At 39.4% G+C, this 20,962-nt stretch overlaps 1 protein-coding gene and 1 long non-coding RNA gene across 3 annotated transcripts; one reads left to right on the top strand and one right to left on the bottom strand.

The window, feature by feature from the left end:
* Nucleotides 1-110: 110 nt before the first annotated feature.
* Nucleotides 111-14,630, bottom strand: SDCBP (syndecan binding protein). Of its 2 annotated transcripts, XM_081325157.1 has the most exons (10): nt 14,466-14,589; nt 10,757-10,854; nt 9,795-9,850; nt 6,890-6,968; nt 6,068-6,177; nt 5,558-5,713; nt 4,929-5,104; nt 4,566-4,737; nt 2,455-2,546; nt 111-755 (listed from the first exon to the last, which is right to left on the bottom strand). In XM_081325157.1, exons 3-10 carry the CDS (start codon nt 9,843-9,845, stop codon nt 701-703), a joined length of 891 nt encoding a protein of 296 aa, XP_081181283.1. In that variant the 5' UTR covers nt 9,846-9,850; nt 10,757-10,854; nt 14,466-14,589; the 3' UTR covers nt 111-700. The 2 variants fall into 2 exon arrangements, with proteins under 2 accessions (XP_081181283.1, XP_081181282.1); XM_081325156.1 differs by lacking the exon at nt 10,757-10,854 and having other exon boundaries at nt 14,466-14,630.
* Nucleotides 2,144-3,505, top strand: LOC308666371. The gene is made up of 2 exons (XR_014026112.1): nt 2,144-2,378; nt 2,832-3,505. It is a non-coding gene; the product is annotated as an uncharacterized lncRNA (long non-coding RNA).
* Nucleotides 14,631-20,962: the final 6,332 nt, after the last annotated feature.

Raw genomic sequence — 20,962 nt, 5'->3', positions numbered from 1 at the left:
GCACACCATTGAGGTAAAATGTTTAACACTTTCACTGCGTCCTTTATACTGGATTATACTGCTAATAGTCAAGAAGGATTTAGAGATTCATCAATGCAAAATACTACCCATTTAGAAAGTGAATATATTTGCAACTTTATTTCAGTTTTAAGAGGATTAAGGCAACACAATATAAGCATATTAGAACGATTTTATAAGACAGCAAGATGACAAACATTATTTTAAAAGTTATGGAATGATAAATACAAGCTATGCTCAGTTTAACCAGCATGCTTTCTGTAAACAAGATTACTAAAATCAGTTAATTAACACTAAGTTATATTCTCACTGATAGATGCAGTACAAAAATGAATCTGAAAAAGTACAAAGAGCAGCAGTATATCTGGATCAAAGAAAGCAAATACTAGACGCTTTCACAAACATTAGTTTTCTTCCATTTTTAATGACAGAAATTTTCCTCACCTACATAGTACAACCCTATGAAAGAAGCATAAGTTTTGTCAAAGTAGCATGATGAATACAAAATGGAAAATTTGAGCAAGGTTTTATGTTCAAATGTGACATTCCCAGCCATGTTATATAAATGCTCAATGCAACATTTTATGTCAAAGAAAGGCTCATGTGCAGAATGTAAATATTGCAGAGATGTAGTAGCCCAGGTTTAGCAGTGTCTCAATTACAAATGCATCCAAAATAAATTTTAGACTTCAGGAATAGTATGATCCATCAAGCTTTTCATAATACTTGAAGCCATCCTAGGAAAAAAAAGCTCACAATGTATTAGCTCATAATGGAATATGTAAGTCATTCAAAATTTGCAGAATTACAAAAAGAATAGAGCAAAATATTTGAATTATCCATAAATGAGTATTAGGAGGATTGTGTAGAAGGATTGGCAGAGCCATGAGGAGGAATAAAAAGAGGGATCAGTTTAGAGTTCTTCTGCAGCCATAAACCAAATGGTTGACACTTATCTAATACTAATCAGATGCTGACCAGTAATTGAAAATATTCCTATGCATAGACTTCTAGCAATAATTCAGTTAATTTTGAACCCTTGCACATGGACCTTTTTCCCATCTCACAGCTACAATGTTATTCTATGAGCAAATATATGCAAATAATTATAACTCATTAATATGTGGAATCCTTGGTGCTCTCTGAATTTGGTTGCTATCAAGCAGAAAAAATACCCCAAATCAAGGAACTACAGAAGAAAAAAAACCACAACCCCTTCAAAACTGGCAGACTGTATATAAGCAGGTAGCAAACCCCACATTCACTTGTATTGATCATTATCTAGTAGAGGAATGAAACATCTGCAAGCAAACAACCAAACTCACCACTAAAGACTCCCAATTAAACCCTGAACTAAATATATTCTCATATTAATATATTTACTCTTAAAAAGAAACTTCAAGAATTAAAAGTGTTAAGTTTTCAATTATTTCAGCAGTAAAGTTTAGATGCTTTCCAATTTAACTGAGGCTAAAGTTGCTGGAATAAGGTACAGATTATCCTCACAGTGACCCTAATTGGGAAGGCAATTATCTCTAAGTGAAGCAATCATTAAATGAGAAATCACGTCACCACAACTGAGCTTTCTGGCTAGAAATAGACAAGACTACTGTTTCATATCTACAGTTTCTGTTTGCCCCCTAACTATTCCCCCATTCTTTGGAATGTTCAAGTGCCTGTTTACTGTCTACCAAAAAAGCTTCCTTTCTTGAAGTTCATTCATCAAGGGGAGAAAAAAGAAAAGTAAAATTCAGGCATAGGACAAAATGTGCCAATAGTAATGGCGATCACATTTCTGAGGGACTGTTCCAATGGTCATAAATTGGTCAGAATTATTTTTTCAGTACTGTCATAACTTTGGTCAATGAAGAAATGGTCTAGTCATGCCGGCCACATGACCACGGAGATGTCCTCGGACAAGCGCTGGCTCTTCGGCTTTGAAACGGAGATGAGCACCGGCCCCTAGAGTCGGAAACGACTAGCACGCATGCTCATCTCCGTTTCAAAGCCGAAGAGCCAGCGCTTGTCCGAAAACGTCCCCGTGGTCATGTGGCTGGCATGACTAGACCATTTCTTCATTGACCAAAGTTATGACAGTACTGAAAAAATAATTCTAGACGCCAAAGGCACACGGAACGCTGTTACCTTCCCACCGGAGTGGTCCCTATTTTTCTACTTGCATTTTTACGTGCTTTCGAACTGCTAGGTTGGCAGAAGCTGGGACAAGTAACAAGCGCTCACTCTGCTAAGCGGCACTCAGGATTCGACCCGCCAAACTGCCGACCTTCTGATCGACAAGCTCAGCGTCCTAACCCACTGAGCCACCGCGTCCCTTTACCTACCTGCATTTTATCTTCACTGTAAGTTTAATGCATTATTATCCATCCTTTCAAAAGATAAGAGCCCATACCACACATGTTAAAAAAATACTCATACCTTTTTAATATGTGTTCAAAGATCTGGGAAGGCATGATAGTAATGGTCACTACATTTCCAGCTGTTGATAATATGTCCGCAATCTGAGAATCCTGGTAAACAAAATGTAAAAGTCATAAATTCTTAATAAGTTTTGAAGTTGTTTAGATAACCACAATGGTTTTAACTTTGTTTCAGTCAAACTAGTTCAAGGGTGAATAAAATAGTTTAATAGTTTAAATTAAAGCACCCTCATAGGCAAAGAAGATAGTTTCACATTATTTAAGAGATGACTGCTATCATTACATGCTACTAGATCTTTAAAGCAAGCAAACTAACAGCAACAAAGTCATGCACACAGCTACAATATATGTGAACATATATTCTTTTTTTATCAGCAAGAGGAACCAGCAGCTCTTTAGAAGAAAATACCAATTGAGTAGTAGCTCTAAAAGAAACTAAAATAAGTCTATTGAGCAACCAGAATGGACGGCTGAAACTACATGGAAATACTTCCAGAAAAAAAGTAAAGATAGAAGAAGCTGACTAAAAAACCACTGTAATCAGTAATAATAACCTCTACAAAAGGCAGAAACCTGCATCACTATACAGAACATAAATATAGTGGCTGCTATTGCTTTCTTGTTTTAAAATAGGAAACCATATACAGTGGTATCTCGGTACTTGTGTTTAATTGGTTCTTTACCATAAGGAGTAAAGTAAATTAATGCATTCCCAAACCAAAGACAATGCACATTTTAAGGCAATGCGTCAAAAGATAGGATTGTACATAATTACATGAGAAATAAAACTAATAAAATTTATTAAAATTAATAAACATTTAGATTAAATAAAATAAAATCTCCACTTTACCTGTACTGATAAGAAAAACAATGTGCAATGTGTCATTTTGTGCAAAAATACACAAAATGACCACAGAAGCTAAAACAAGATTGCAAGGGGATGTGCACAGGGCAAAAGATACTGCATGACTAATCCATGAACCTTTTTTTCAGCTGGAAAGGGTAGAAAATCATGAGGCAACTGACACCAATAAATAAATAAATAAAATTTTAATTGGGGTTTTAACTGGGGTTTTACATGTTGCAGGGACTTAGTTTAATCTTTTTTAAATTGGTCTTAATTTTTGTATTAATGTTTTAAAAATTATACCCTGTAAACCGCCCTGAGTCCTTCGGGAAAGGGCGGTATATAAATTCAATAAAATTAAATTAAATTAAATTTAAAAATAATAAAATAATAATAATAAAATAATAAAAAATGATGATGATGATGATGGAAGGGACCTTGGAGGTAGTACCAATAGTAATAGGCGCCTTGGGTGCAATCCCAAAACAACTGGAACACCACTGGCATTGACAAATTCTCCATTAGTCAATTGCAATAGGTAGCCTTACGAGGAACTGTTTCCATCCTGCGACGATATCTGTAATACTATCAAACATCCACACCTGCCTATCCCAGGTCCTTGTTAAGGACTTGATAGGTAAACAAAAATGCCAAATCCACTCTGAACATCTGGCTGACTGTGCGATGATCAATAATAATAAAAAAGTTGGAAGGGACCTTGGAGGTCATCTATTCCAACCCCCTGCTCAGGCAGGAAACCCTATACCATTTCAGACAAATGGCTGTCCAGGCTCTTCTTAAAAACTTCCAGTGTTGGAGCATTCACTGCTTCTGGAGGCAGGTTGTTCCACTGGTTAATTGTTCTGTCAGGAAGTTTTTCTTTAGTTCTAGGTTGCTTCTCTCCTTGACTAGTTTCCATCCGTTGCTTCTTGTCTTCCCTTCAGGTGCTTTGGAGAATAGCTTGACTCCCTCTTCTTTGTGGCACACTGCTATCATGTCCCCCCTCGCCCTTCTCTTCATTAAACTAGAAATACCCAATTCCAGCAACCGTTCCTTATATGTTTTAGCCTCCAAACCTCTAATCATCCTTGTTGCTCTTCTCTGTACTCTTTTTTTTTCATCAAAATATGTCAGGAACCAAATTTGATGAGTTTCAAAGCAGTCAAATGCCAAGGTACAACTGTATATTACTGATATGCTTAGAAATGAGATTCTTTGGCAATTTAATTAGAGTACCATAGATTTACAAAAAACATATCTACCTTCAGGCCAATTACATTCTGTCCATTAATTTCACAAATGTTGTGTTCAGTAAGAAGTCCATTTCTTGCAGCAGAACTATCCTTTACTATTGAAGTTATTTTTCCATTTTTGAAAATAAAGCCAACATGTCTTGTGCTGTCCTTGTGCATGGTAATAGTCCTTTCAAAAGGCCTAGAAGAAAAATGTTTGTACTTCAATACTTATAAAATTTACCAATGTATTATTCAACCACTGTCTACAATAAAATTAACCCCAAATTTACTGGCTGTGCAGAAGCTTATCAAAATAACAATATAGAATGCACAGACCTTACTAATATATCAATATAATTCAGGTGATGTACAATAATCCTGCAAATTTACCTGTCTCGAATAATCATGGAAATTCTCTCCCCAGGAGCTTGCTTCAGAATTTTATGAGCTTTTTCAGAACTCCATCCAGCACAATTTTCACCATTGATTTGGAGAACTTGGTCTCCAAATCGCAGGCCAGCCAGTGAGGCCGGGGAGTTTGCCTGAACCAGCTGAGCAAATACACCCTAAAACAATAATGTTTGTAAGTTTAAGTGCATGCGGATATAATTCCTGTATACATTAAAAGCAGAGCAAAAATATACTGAACAAATCCATCATTTTTCTAAATAAGCAAGTCCCAACCTTTTATTAACATTACTATATTACAAAGATTACATCTTCTACTTCCTAAATTTAATTTTAAATATATATATTTAAATTTGATAAAATTTATTAAGCTAATATTAGTTCTCTGATTACACTATTAATTGTATTACTTATGAAAGTGTTTAATTTTTAAAAAGTTAGGAATTTCTTTCTGACTCATAAACCTTTTTCATTTTTTAAAATATTTGTTGCTGACAAACTCACATATATTGAAAGTCATATAGCAGATTAAGGGCTGAAAGATAAACTATAAAGTTATGTAACAAGTTCTCTATTTTGAATTCTAGCATGAAAACATTTATTATACATACATTGTCCACTGACTTAAGACGAAGACCAATTTTTCCATCCTGATCTTTACACAAGATCAGTTCACGGATCCCCTGCTTAATTTCTGCTCGACGAATTCCAACATCATTTCCAGTTACTGGAGCTACCATGTAATCTGATGCAGATCTTGCAACAAGCTATAGAGTATAAAAACAATCCCCCCAAAAGAAATTAAAAATCATCACAAATCCTATTATTAGATATAGATCTTTGATGTAAATAAGTCAGACCTATGTGTGGTGTTATAGTAATATTTTTAGCATCAATAAAATCACAATTATGACAACGATTCAAGTAAATTCAAGCTGAGCAAATTCATCCACTGTTTTAACATAGCACATGCAAGGTTTTTTTGTTATGACTTTTTCAATTATAGGGGAGGGAATATACAACAAAGTATCACATCTTTATTTCCCTTTTTTCATGAGTAATTCAATCCCTCAAAATCAATAAAGCCCAAAGGAATCCCCGTTCTCTATTATGACACTTACCCCCTGTGAATTTGGTGCAGGAACCATTGCCATGTTTCTCTGAATTTCTTCATCATTCAAACTTATACCCATATACTGGGAAAGTTCAGGATACAATTTAGGGTATAAATCTAAAACAAGTAAAAAATTAAAAGGTTACTATAATCTTGCTACAATGGTATTTCTGTCCCCTCACTTATGCTCTTGGCAAAATCAACAGCATGCCTCATATTTCACCAATCTTATCTTTTGGAATTTTAAAAAAATTAACACACTAGTTGGAGGTACTAAATTCACTTTTGTGAAAGTCACTTTGATACCTCAGCAACATTATATTATCTTACAATGATTCTACACTACAGAAAATGGTTTTCTGTTTAAAAATAAGACAACAGGTCACAAAATGTACACTGGCACTCCTTTGTGTTCAAAATTCTAAACTGATTATATAAGCATTTCATTCAATAAGTTTGATTTATTTTTATAACAAACGTGTATATATACTGATACTTTCATTCTCAGAAAATATATATATATATATATATATATATATATATATATATATATATATATATATATATCAAGTACATATTATAAAATATAGAACATCACTGAGCTTTTTTCTTCAAATTAAAACCTGCAAAATTCATTTATTTTGAGATAAGCCAGAAATCATCGATAGACAGGATTTCAAAGGCTAAAAAATAAATATATGCTTGGATTATGAAAGTAAGAAGTAAGAACATATTACGAACAAACAATCAATTTAAAAAATAAGTTCTTCTACAATCAATGAAATTTATATAAAGTATCAAGGATTTTTCAAATCTTGTATCAACTTACTTCCATCTTGAAAGATTGGTGCTGAAGCTTCAGATAGAATTGCTGGGTTAGCTGGGTTTGTGGCAAAGGATGTCTGAGCCTATACAGAAATAAAAATTTAAGGATTAAACTACATAAAAATATAGAACGTTTTGGAGTCAGTCTTGGTTAATGATAACTTGTTAGCAACTGTTCAAAGTTACAATGGCACTGAGCATAAAGAGCATCCTATGATCCCATGATCACATTCTGGGCACTTGACACTCAGCTTACACTTACAATGGTTGCAGGATCCTGCGGTCACATAGTCACCATTTGTGATCTCCCTGCTTGTATCCCACAAGAAAAGTCAATGGGGAAGCCAGTAGGGAAGATTACAAGTTGGTCCTGTTAAGTTGCTTCCACAGCTTTTTTTCCCTAGGGTCCTGGTTTATTGGAGTACAAAATTCTGGGAATCTTATTGTAGTGTACTTATGAACCGTACAGCAATAGTTAGAATATAGTATTGCTGGCTAACTCTGCCCACAGCCAGGAGTTCGATCCTGACCGGCTCAAGGTTCACTCAATCTTCCATCCTTCCGAGGTTAGTAAAATGAGGACCCAGATTGTTAGGGGCAATATGCTGGCATTTGCAAACTGCTCAGAGAGTGCGATTGCTAGCGTGTGCAAAATCATAACACTTCCTGCCTAGACTATATTTATGTCCAGCAATGCTTGCATGGCAACCACTGGCACACCCTCCCTCACCTGGAAGCAGCCACCTGCGACTACTGACACAGCATCCCTCACTTGGCAGCAACTACTCATGGGCATAGGTACACTCTCCCATCCTCAGTAGCTGCCAACCCAAGCCCTGTATCTTCATGTAGCTCTGCGGCAGACACTGATGCACCTTTCCCAAAATGAGAGCAGCCACCCTCCACCCAGCACAGCACAGCAGCCCTTTATTTGACTGCCAGCCTGTTTCTGAGCCACCAAAGGCTTGCAACTTCCTGCGGGCTTCCTCAACTCTGCTTGTTGGAAGCATGCAGAAAGTTGTGAGGTGGTCTTTGCTTTATTACCTGTGATCCTTGCTTGGCAATGGCAACAGGAACTGCTAGGATTGCTATTCCTAAGTCATGCAATCATATGATATTGCACTTTATGATAGTGATAGAACCTCCACCCCCAGTTGCTGTCATTAAGCAAGGACTACCTGTATGTTTTTAAATATACATACGTATATGGGTACTTATACGTATACACACACACACAGACATACATACATATGTATATGTATGTATGTAAAATGAACATTTATAAGATTTTGTAATTTTTCTGTTTCCTCATTATGTAAGATGCAATTTTAAGAAGGAATTCTCCAGATGCTCAACTAAATCCGAATCAACAGTAAGAACCTTGCCTTTTTATTTTATTTCAGCACAGTCACAATTAGCTGTGCTTTGATAACAGTTAAATTCACAAAGGAAAGATGGGAAGATAGCAACTTGGACAAGGAGGTTTTGATCAGAGAAACAGTGAGATGAAACAGTTATCCAACACGGCTTTCCTGTCTAAAACATTTTTGAAGTTTAAAATAGAAAGCTTAAAACATGCCCCACCCATTGTATGCATAGCTTGACTGTAACAACATTGTATCCCACTCCCCCTTCTACTTGATTTCACAAAGTGTAAAAATACTAGATGTTGGGCTTAACTAGTATGCAACAAAAGCAGTAAGAACAAAGGCATTTACAATCTCTACTTCTATGTGCACCATGACATTGATAAGGAGTCAAAAAGGAACACTAGCTTAAATGTCCTCATCACAGTAAACTATAACTTTAAAAAAAAATAGCATTCCCCACTTTCTTCCAGGAATTGAAGCTGGTATAAATGGTCTTCCCTCAAGTACTCAAGGCTGAAATTTTGATTCAAGATTACCCAATGAGCTTACTGACATTTAGAGTTAAATCTGGTCACTGGAGTTCTCATCTAACATTAATCCTGCAACAGGCATGGAGGACTTTTGTCCAAAAGGCTTAATGCAATCCAAAGATCTCATGCAACCTACATATTTCTCAGGAAAGTCATCACCTCTAAAAATTTCCCCGTTTTCTTAGCTCTTATCTTATACTTAACATCAGTTTAGAGGTAAGGTTATTTCACCGATCTGTCAGACTTTAAAATCACCTCTATTATTATTTATTTTTTTTATTTTATTTTATTAAATTTATATACCGCCCTTTCCCGAAGGACTCAGGGCGGTTTACAGGGCATTTAAAACAACCAATACAAAAGTTAAAAACAAATTAAAAAAGATTAAATCATCCCTAGAATTAAAAAACCCAGTTAAAAATTCTCAGCCTGGGCCGGAGAGCTCAAAGAGCCAGGTTTTCAGGTCCCGGCGAAATGTGCGGAGGTCGGGGGCAGTCCTAAGCTCCACGGGCAGCTGGTTCCAGAGGGCAGGCACACCCACAGAGAAGGCACTTCCCTTGGGTGTTATCCGCCGACAATCTTTTATCGGCGGCACCCTGAGAAGGCCCTCCCTGTGGGAGCGCACTAGACGAAGGGAGCTTGATGCCAGCAGCAGGTGTTCCCTCAGATATCCCGGACCCAAGCCATTCAGGGCTTTATAGATCATCAGCACCTTGAATCTCACCCGGAGGGCAACTGGAAGTCAATGCAGCTCGCGGAGTAGAGGTGTTACATGGGAGTATTGATACTGATTTTAGAGTTTTACTGTTTTTCCATTTAGTGGAAGGTCAACACTAATGAAAGAAGAGTTTATTCTTCCCCTGCAATACTACATTATCTCAAGAAATCAAGTTTTAAAGCTTTAAATATTTATACCACAAATATTTTTAAATTACTGTGATACTTAGAAATCTCAAAACCCAAGTTTTACCCACAACAAAAGTTTATTATAAAATGTATTTTGTCATACCTGAATTACTTTGTCTACCTTCAGGTCTTCCAGAGAAGGATACAGAGACATTTTCACTGGAGGAAAAAAAGTTTTTAAATAAGCAAAACAAAATTCCAATGTCCATTCTAAGTACAGTTGTAAAAAGTTATTAACAGCCACAATTCGATATTCATTTTTTATTTCTAAATTATTAATGTAATTTCTATTTCTAAAAAAATGTTATTTACTAGAATTGTATTTATTTAATCTTGAGTAACTTGGAGCTCATGTGGTTAGGATGCTGTATTGGAGGTTAGCAAGCCCGTGTTCTCGACCCATGAGCTGCCTTGGGTGGGTGAGCACTCCGTCCTTTGTTCCAGCTCCTACCAGGGACCTGAAAGGAGCCCCCAACAAGGCATCCCCCCGGCTAGTCAACCTCTATCTGGGCTTGCCCCAACTCTCCCAGCAAGTGCAGGTTATTTGAAAGAGAAGAAAGAACACAGTAAAACCTATTTATTCAGCTTTCCAAATACTTCCAAGAAAGCCAACAAGCATAGAATTGTTGTTAGTTGCGAAGTCATATCCGACCCATCGCAACCCCATGGACAATGTTCCTCCAGGCCTTCCTGTCCTCTACCATCTTCTGGAGTCCATTTAGGCTCATGCCTACTGCTTCAATGACTCTATCCAGCCACTTCATTCTCTGTCGTCCCATTCTTCTCTTGCCCTCAACCTTTCCCAGCATTAGGCTCTTCTCCAGTGAGTCCTTGCTTCTCATTAGGTGGCCAAAGTATTTGAGTTTCAACTTCAGGATCTGGCCTTCTAAAGAGCAGTCAGGGTTGATCTCCTCTAGGACTGACCACTTTGATCACCTTGCAGTCCAAGGGACTTGCAGGAGTCTTCTCCAGCACCATAGTTCAAAGGCCTCAATTCTTTGGTGCTCAGCCTTTCTTATGGTCCAGCTTTCGCAGCCATACATTATAGAATAGAATTAACAGTACCTTAATAGGTAGAGTTTAAGTGGACTTTGACAAAGTCTTCACCAAAGCTCCTGGGAGTATATATTGGTCTTGGGATAAGAGGGGAAGTCTCTTACAGGCTGAAGGATAGAAAGGGAGAGTTGGGGTGAGACAGTTCTCAAAATGAATATAAACATTGGAATCCCCAATAAGCCTAATTCTTTTTAACTTGTTCCTTATGAACCTAGAGTTAGGGATGAGCAATCTAATTTTTTTGGGGGGGGAGGAGAACCCAAATAATTGAGGAATCAGATCTGGCTTTACTGTTAGGCAACATGAAGCTGCAACTTCAGATTTTGGGCATCGATGAAAATACAGGGGGAAAAAAGTTTTGTTGCTTTATTTCACTGCTGGTTAAAATCCAGAAGACTTGGTAGAGGATGTTTTTGCGTTGTGTGACATAATACGTTGGTTATACTAGTAGGTACCTTGATCTGAATAAATGGAGAGACACGACAGCAAGCATAATCCTTTGGATAACAAAGTATTTTGTGGAATTAATAGAAATTAGATCACTCATTATCTCCTTAATACCTCCAAACAGATCTTTCCAAACTAATTGAGAGGCATGACAAAAGTGAAGTATGTTCAGCCAAAAAATCCTTACTTTATATTCATTGAATTCAACTGACAATAACTGACCAAGAAATGGTCATGGACTTGTAGTAGATTGCAACCTACCACAAAAAAGGATAAATTGTCATCTGCTACAAAGAAGGGTAAATTAAACATTAGAAATTATCAGAAAAAGAAATGAAAATACACTACTTATGATTTCAGTTATTTTTCAGTTACAGACATAATATCTGTAAAATAACTGACATCGGATAACATGCTCATTCTCATAACATCTAAAGGAAAAATTGTAGAGATGAGAAAGATTACACTGGAGCTCTTTATTTTAGCAAGAAGCAAAAAACCAGGAGTACATTAGAGATGTATAAACATAGTGTATGTATAATGTAGAAAAGTAAACAAGTTTTTTAATGTCAACCTTGCTGGGTAATCCTGGGCCTGTCACTCTCATCCCAACCTACCTCATCTGGCTAATATGAGGAAAAACAGGAAGAGAGAACTGAGGTTGTGTACAAAAGGCTGCATATGAATCTAAAAAAGTAAATATTTACAGGGTTTGCCTGACAAACTGGATAGAGAATACACTCAAGATAGTTTAAACCTATGGACTTCACTCCAAAAGCATACATTGTTGGCAAACCACCTGGATTATTTTACCAGGAGGATTAGTCAAATTCATGGAAGATAAACTTATCAGTGACAAGTTATTCATAATGGTTTTGTTACTTCTAATAATAATTATAATAACAAGAATACATTATAAGCAATTAGTTTTATCCAGCTCTCTAAATTGTTTAAATGTTTTATGGGTTGCCCCCTTGGAGAAGTAAAAAAACAGCATATGATTTTTTTTTTCAATTCAAGGTGTGCCATCAGCAAAAACTATTCAGAAGTGATAACTGGAATCATAACTCTAAAAGCTTTTGCCAGAAGCAGAATTTAATTTCAAACTTCATAAACTTATACTGTTAGAATTAATCTAAAACTATTAGTAAAAATCTATGCAAATAATGGATAATTGTATTTTTTAACAATACATCTTTAATAAAATGAAGGGAGAAGTACTTCAAGATAGCAAATGCTGATTCTGTTCACCCATGACAAAACACTGTATGGTAAATCCTGTGTTACTGGAAAAAATAAAAATTCATTCTCAGAACATAAGCCAGGGAACTTGTTGCTTTCCAATTATTTTATTTCAACCTCTTCAAACTTTCCCAACATGATCAATGGCAAAAGATCTGAGTTCAAGTTCAAACCATCACAGTTTGAATTCTAATTTAATTTAATTTAATTTAATTTAATTTAATCTAATTCTAATTTCTAATTCATCAAATTCTTCCAGCATGATCGACGACAAAATACTGTATGAGTTGAAGTTCAAGTCTTCACAGAAGTTAAAGGTTATTTTAATCCATAAACCAGGTTTTACACTAAACCCTAATGGCTAGATTCACACAATATACTACACCAACTCGGAGCAAGCTTTAATATTTTTATTATTAAATTATTATTAAATTTTTATACCACCCTTCTCCTGAAGGAATCAGGGCGGTGTACAGGGCAATAAATATCAAAATACGAAATACAAAAGTTAAAAAACATTAAATAATTATGCCCGATATAATACATTAGTTAAAATCCATATTAAAACCCCAGACCCCAAACCCATCAGACCAGGCCGGCTTGTTCAAATAAATAAGTTTTTAGTTCACGTCAGAAGGAGCGAAGGTCGAGGGCCATCCGGAGCTCAACCAGTAAGAGGTTCCACAGGTCTGGCGCACCCACAGAGAACGCCCTCCCCCTGGGGGTCGCCAGTCGACATTCTCTGATCCGTGGCACCCTGAGGAGGCCCTCTCTGTGGGAGCGCACTGGACGGAGGGAGGTTGACGCCGGCAGCAGGTGTTGCCGTAGGTAACACCTACGTCATCACCAGCACCTTGAATCTCACCGGGAGGGCAACTGGAAGCCAATGCAGCTCACGGAGCAGAGGTGTAACATGGGAGTATCGGGAGACCCCCCAACACAACTCGCGCGGCTGCATTCTGCACCAGCTGAAGCCTCCGAGTGGTCCTCAAGGGCAGCCCCATGTAGAGAGCATTGCAGTAGTCTAAACGAGAGGTCACGAGCGCATGAGTGACTGTACGCAAGGCATCCCGGTCCAGATATGATGTATGAATCAGGCCGCTATCGGTTCGGCCCCTTATTACTAAAGGATCGTTGCGGAAATCAAGGCACACCTCCCCGTTAAAGGAAACCAATTCTCACAACAAGCGCAATTACTTCCTCCTTTCCCGTTTACGCAAACAAGCTACGTAATGAAACCCAAGCGCTCCTTCACGGCCTCTTCACCATCCCCCTCAAGAGCTCGGCGAAGTTTTTCTGCCAGCGCCCGTTAACGAGGCCCTCCAGCGCCCTTCTTCTATTCTTTCTCCCAGCCCGGTTTTCGCCTCCCATAATTGAGCGTGGGTTTCCGTCCCTCGCCGGAGGAGGAAACCGGGGCCCAGGCCCCCCCCCCAGCCCCTCACGCAGTGCCGCTCAGAGGAGCGGGACCCGAGCCAGGCTGCTTCCCTTCCTTGCCCCGCTGGGGAGTAAGGGGAAGGGGCTCCCGTCCCCTCCGGACGGCGAACTCCACACAACGAAGGGCGCGGTCCTGATCGGTCGGAACCTGAAACTTGAGAGCAGAAGGCGTAGACCAGGGGTAGGCAACCTCGGCTCTTTTATGACTCATGGACTTCAACTCCCAGAATTCCTGAGCCAGCCAAGCTGGCTCAGGAATTCTGGGAGTTGAAGTCCATGAGTCATAAAAGAGCCGAGGTTGCCTACCCCTGGCGTAGACAAAGGACCCCGCTTTCTGCCGATCCGGAGGGGGGGGCAGATCTCCCTATTTCCCTCCTCCCTGAACGGAACGGGCCTTTCACCTAAAGCTCGCTATAGGCCCGGCGGGGCTCAGCTTACCCGGCTCTCCCTTTCTTTGTCGGAAACCTGCCCTTCAGAACCCACCAAGAAACCTGGTGGGCGCCCGCCCGCTTCGGCCCCTGCGCCTTGCTGCCCCTCCACCCCCCCGCTCCATGCCGTTCACACCGAGCGGCGGGCTGAAGGACAAGGTGCTCACCGTCTGGCTGGCGGGCGACGGTAGTAATCTGGAGACCGTTAAGCGCTGAGGCACCACCTCTTGTTCCGCCTCCCGGCGTTGCTTCGGCGAAGACTGAAACAAGCCAGGCAGAGGGAGGCTACGATGCTCATGCGCCACTCGCAGAGGCCTCGTGACGTCTGACGAAGCCGCACAAGGGAGTATTTGGAATGAGTCAAGATTGTTTGTGGTTCGGAGTTGTGTGTTTGGGAAGTTACGCAGAAAAGGAGTTTTCCCCCCTTCGCCCTGGGTTCCTCCATCAGCGACAGACTGATACTCTGGACAAGGATTTTACAGTCCAAACTTTAGACTTATGTGATCTATCCGGGAAAGAAAAGAGGAGGGCAGATCTTTCTTCCGATATCTCATTGGAACAACTGGGGGGAAAAAATCCCTAGCAGATTGCCAGCGAAAGCTCCCAGAGACCATGAGCTTTAAACTGACAAGGCACTCAAAAGTCTTCACTGTATTTTTGTGAAAGTAAACCATCATCAATATGCTAATGATGCTTGATGACACATCTGTGGGTCTCGCTTGGATTCCATGCACAATCTGGGGATCCTCTTGGATTCACAGTTCCTGCTTGAAGAACAGAGTTCTGTGTTGTGTGCCAGTTGTGCTTATTCCTGGATTTGGGGGGGGTGTGTGTGTGTGTCCTCACAGTCACTCAGGTTTGGTCATGTCAGTAATTAAGGCAACAGTCTAGAAACTAGGAGTTTGTGAGTCCCACCTTAGGCATGAAAGCAGCCTGGGTGACTTTTGACCAGCCATTCTTTCAGCCCAACCCACCTCACAGGATTGTTGTGGGAAAAACAGGAATATTGGGCATGTAATAAAGGCAGTATAAAAATCTAATAAATAAAATTATTGCAATTATTACATAGAGTTGACCTTGAAGACTTTGGAAATTTCATTTGGCCCACAATGTAGCAGCACAAATACTGTAGTTTTCGGTGTCTCTAGTTAGGTCCATATAACAGCACTATTCTGCAAGCTACACTGAATCCCAATAAGCTTTCATATGAAATTCAAGGTACTTATCACATATAAATCCCTACATGGCATAGGACTTGGTTGTTTATGTGATCACCTGCTCCTGGGATGTCTGCCTTTTATTTCCAATAAAAATGTATACATCAACAATACAAAAAGAATACCTGTAGAAGATATTAAAACTAATTCTGAACAAAACTTTCCTCAGAGATATAATGAGGCTAAATTATATAATATCAGTTGGTAGTAGAATCAGAAGATGTGCAACTATTCTGTTTCTCTTTTTAGTATGTCAGAAAAAAGAGCCCAAAAACTTGCAAAGGCTTATTTAAACTTATTTAAATTAAAAGCCCTCACAAAAGCACTGCTAAAGTACATCCATATAGACTACTTATTCATAGTATAAAGACATTCCACTTGAGGACATCACCTCAATGGACCCTACATCTCATAGGCTACCTACTGCTTAGGTCCAAAGTACTCTGACATGTTTCCCTTGGAATACAAAAAAACCCCCACACTTCACATCCATACAATCCATAGAGGAATTGGCTTGAAGTGATGTGGTTGATGGGAATGATGTGTTTGGCAGCAACTGTATGATTGATACCACTTCGTTCCATCTGGTCCCTCTGCTTGATGCCTGCTCTGCAACGCTGCTTGGGTGGCAAGGGATATTGAAACCATTTCCTTTCCACTTTGTTTTTCTTTTTAAATGAGTTGGTTGGTTGACCATCAACCCTGAGAGTGAATCTTTGAAGCTGAGCAGCCCATTCCTGGCTTCATTCAACAAGAGTAAGCCCTCCGGGTGAGATTCAAGGTGCTGGTGATGACCTATAAAGCCCTAAATGGCTTGGGTCCGGGATATCTGAGGGAACACCTGCTGCCGGCATCAAGTTCCCTTCGTCCAGTGCGCTCCCACAGGGAGGGTCTTCTCAGGGTGCCACCGGTAAGAGATTGCCGGCGGACGACACCCAGGGATAGGGCCTTCTCAGTGGGGGCGCCTGCCCTTTGGAACCAGCTGCCAGTGGAGCTGAGGACTGCCCCTGACCTCCGTTCATTCCGCCGGGACCTGAAGACCTGGCTCTTCGAGCTCTCTGGCCCAGGCTGAGGATTAATCTTATTTTAACTGGGGTTTTATTTATACAGGGACAAATATAATTTCTTTTTAAACTTGTTTTTAACTTTTGTATTCTGGTTTTTAATTACCCTGTAAACCTCCCTGAGTCCTTCGGGAAAGGGCGGTATATAAATGTAATAAAATAATAAATAAATAAATAAACATGTCTCTAATACACTCAAAATTTCTTGCTTGAACTCTGACTCCAGAAACACTTAACATAGCAGCTACATTTGGGCCACACAAGCTCATGTGGCCACTTTGCTGCAGTTAAGAGAAACACATGCTTTGAAACCATCTCACACTCATTAGTTAATAGGATGATAGTCATTGGGAAAAGAAAAAAGCATGATTGGATAGAGCACATAGACTGTGTAAGTGGCTCTGAAATATATTGCTTATTTTTGTGGAGGAAGGCTCCCAGTCACTTGCAATACAGTGTTGAAGGAGAAAGCAGTACAAAATGGCCACGTTTCAGAAGCATATTAAGGGCACAATGTAAGGACAAAATGATTTATGCCAATTTGGTTTATTCCCACTTCTAGGATGGGAAAAAAGCACAGCAAAGCTGCTTGTAAATGAGTCATTAGTTTGTGATGACACTTGATGGGTATTGTTATTGTTGTTATTACCTCTATTATTTCATTTGTAAAGAGTTGAACTATTACTGCATCTTTTTTTTAGCCCTTACCTTGCTGATATCTTCCTGCAAATTTCCATCTCTTGTCTGTGGATAGGGCCTGCTTAGAAATGCTGTTAATTTCTTTTTCTTGGGCTATTGCTATCAGTGCAATCCCTCTTTTATACTGTATGCTTAGTTTGGATGCTAATTTATACATCAGAAATATGTTAGTATTGCTTACAGGAAAAAAAGACTAACTATCACTACATGTGTGGATTAGCATAACATGTCCTTACTCATTTTTATCCTGGAATATGTGGACTAATTTTGTTATGGGTTGCTTCACAGATTATCATCCCTTTTTTTTCATTGAAGCATACATGGATGAAAGATGAGATCTGAAAGTAGTATGGCTTTCTGAATTATATTAAAGGATTAACTTGACAAGTTTGTTCAATAGAAGCTATTTTCTAAGTGAGTCTCATGACAAACTTCCTCATAGTTCATTTGATACAGATCATGCAAATGAAGAAAGAAAATTTCTGCTTTTGATCAGCTGATTTTTTTTAATGTCAGAGTCTACAGTTCAACAAAATGCATGATAGATTTCAAATTATTTCCAAGCATACCCTAGTTTGTTATTATTTTACTATGTAATACTCAATAATTTTACAGGATAGTGATCCCAGTCCCTCAAATATATCTGAGGCTCAATTGATACATACTAATATATCATAACCTGGGTTGAAATCCATTTTAATCATGCTAAATACTAGTGCCCTTACCTGGAAGGAAAACAACCTATCATCTCACCAGAATTTACAATATCTCCAGCCATTTTCCCCATTGTTAGTAAATATTTAATAGAATGTGCACATCACGGGTGTCAAACTTGCCGTGTCACGTGCTATATCGTGACATATTGTGACTTTTTTTTGCATTGCTGGAGCTGGGGTGGGCGAGGCCTCCGTATAATTTGTTGTTCAAGGAAAAGTCTTCATCATGGTTCAGTCCAAGTCGGGAATAAACAACATGGCGACTGCTAGAAAGAAGGTTGCAGTTTATTGAAGAGGAGAGCCAGACAAAAAGATGGTTCTGGAAATAAAGAATGAGCACATGTAGTAGGGAGTGGGTTTTTATACCCTCAGGGGCTCTTGAGGTTGTTTGATTAAGATTAAGATAATCTTTATTGTCATTTCTTACTGTGGGCACAATGGCGCACATCAGAAATGAAATTTAGTTGCCTGCTCTCAAAGTGAGACACATACATGACACACACCTAAAACATACTACATACAACATACGTATAGACTCACACCCCTACATATACATAACAATAAAATATTAAGTACTGTCCAACTTGAATATATAATGGAAGGAGGAAGCCTGAGAGTTCACAAGGTTAATGCTACAGATACCACAAAGCCTCCTCCCAGAAGGTAACAAGGAAAACAGGTTGTGAAGAGGATGAGTAGTGTCCCAGATAATCTTATGGACCCTGTTCAAACAACGCTTCTGTGCTATGTCCTGGATGGGAGGGAGGAAACTGCCAATGGTCTTTTCAGCCATCCTCACCACTCTCTGCACCACCTTCCTGTCTGAAGCAGTGATGCTTCCAAACCAGACTGTGATGCTGTATGACAGGATGCTCTCAATTGTCCCCCTGTAGAAAGTGGTTAGGACAGGGGAAGGAAGATGAGCTTTTCTCATGCGATGCAGAAAGTGCAGACGCTGCTGTGCCCGCTTACCAGTTTCTCACTGTTGAGCGACCAAGCCAGTCTACTTGTTAGCTGCACACCCAGGAATTTGATGCTGGTAATCATCTCCACAGGTGAATCATTAATGCACAGAGAAGTGTGGCTGTGCCTGACTTTTCTGAAATTGACAATGATTTCTTTGGTTTTTCCGGTATTTAAAACTAGGCTGTTTTCTTTACACCAGTTCACCAACCCCTCAACCTCCTTGAGGTAAGCTTCCACATTGTCATCATGAATAAGGCCCACTAGTGTTGTATCATCTGCGAACTTTACAATATGGTTGATGGCAAACCTAACACAACAGTCATGGGTCAACAGGGTGAACAGCAGCGGACTTAGGACACAGCCCTGAGGAGAACCTGTGCTCAAGAAAACGGTATTAGAGGTATTTGTTCCAGCTTGCACATATTGGGGCCTGTTGGTAAGAAAATCCAGAATCCAGTTGCACAAAGGGGTGTTTATGCCTAAAAAGCCCAGTTTGCCTACTAGATGCTGGGGAATGATTGTGTTAAATGCTGAACTGAAGTCAACAAACAACAAACGCACACGAGCATTTCTTTCCTCTAAGTGCTTCAAGTTCAGATGGAGAACAGAAGACATAGCATCCTCCGTAGAGTGATTTGGTCGGTAGGCAAACTGAAGCGGGTCAAATGCTGGCGGGAGGCTAGATACAATAAAGTCCTTTATCAGCTTCTCAAAGCATTTCATAATGGTGGATGTCAGTGCAACTGGACGGTAATCATTGAGGCCTGTAATTGTGGACTTTTTTGGCACTGGCAAGATGATGGCCATCTTAAAACATGATGGGACCACTGCCTGCTGCAATGAGAGATTGAAAATATCTGTGAGAACACAAGCCAGCTCATCTGCACAATCTCTAAGGACACGTCGAGGGATGTTATCTGGGCCTGCTGCTTTCTGAATGTTAACTTTCCTCAGTGTTTTGACAGAGGTGACATCAAAGCTTAGCACTTGCTCATCAGGATGGGGCACAGCTTTCCAAGCAGGAGTGCTATTTGATGTCTGAAATCTACCAAAAAATGCATTCATTTTGTTTAGGAAGTCCGTGTCGTCCTTGAATCTCAGTGGATTCACCTTGTAATCCGTAATGGTCTGGATTCCTTTCCACATTCTCCTGGTGTTTGTAGGGTCTTGAAAAAAGTTCTGAATTTTCTGGCAATGGGCTTGCTTTGCATCTTTTATGGCACTTTTCAGATTTGCTCTGGCTGTTCTAAGTGCCAGCATGTCACCAGATTTAAAAGCCACGTTCCGTGCTTTCAGCATCTTGTGGACCTCATAAGTCATCCACAGTTTATCATTCAGCCTCACAACAATGGTTTTCAGATCACAGACATGATCTATGCACTTTTGGACATATGCAGACACCGTGGTGGTATACTCCTCAACATTTGTATGTTGGTTATCAGTAGCTGCTTCCTTAAACATGCCCCATTCTGTGCTCTCAAAACACCGCCAAGTTTCCTGTTCCTGTTTGAAGCTTTATATTTCCTGTGTCATGTATTTTGACCTGAGTCTGAGTGTGCCCTTTGGCATCTGTAAGTTAATCCTATTATGTCCTGTCTTAGAGTTTGGATGGGATATGTAGATTTTAGGTGTCTTTGTCTTCTTAAGCTTCTAGCTGGAGGCCTCCAACCTTCCTGACTGGATTACCACATCTGCATTTCTATAGAGCTGGTTTCTGCTTGGGGGAGGGAGACTTGGGGCTATTAAGAAAAAACTGGGCATGCTTTTCTGCCTCTTTAAGATCCTTTGAGGAAATATATTTTTCTGCCCTTTTAATATCTCCTTCTCTGGGGGGCTGACTTCCCACATTGTCATATCTTTTTCCTTCCTTTTGCAATTCTAATAATTTCTTTCTAGTATTTTGTTTCCACCCCCATTCTTCAAAAATGCATGTAAATATTTTACATCATGACTGGCTTTCAAGCTCTCAGGCAAACCACACAGGAACTATTTTAACTCCCTC

This window comes from Vipera berus (assembly GCF_964194415.1).
Source record: "Vipera berus genome assembly, chromosome: 3".
Lineage (NCBI taxonomy): Eukaryota > Metazoa > Chordata > Lepidosauria > Squamata > Viperidae > Vipera > Vipera berus.
The sequence above is the reverse complement of the archived record's forward strand: the minus strand, read 5'-3'. Positions and strand labels throughout refer to the sequence as shown.

Coding starts and splice junctions, on each gene's coding strand:
- SDCBP (XM_081325156.1), bottom strand. CDS start 9,845: ATGTCTCTGTATCCTTCTCTGGAAGACCTGAAGGTAGACAAAGTAATT. Junction 6,969..9,794: donor AGGTAGACAAAGTAATTCAG/GTATGACAAAAT, acceptor ATTTCTGTATAG/GCTCAGACATCCTTTGCCAC. Junction 756..2,454: donor TTTGAACACATATTAAAAAG/GTATGAGTATTT, acceptor TTTTTTTCCTAG/GATGGCTTCAAGTATTATGA.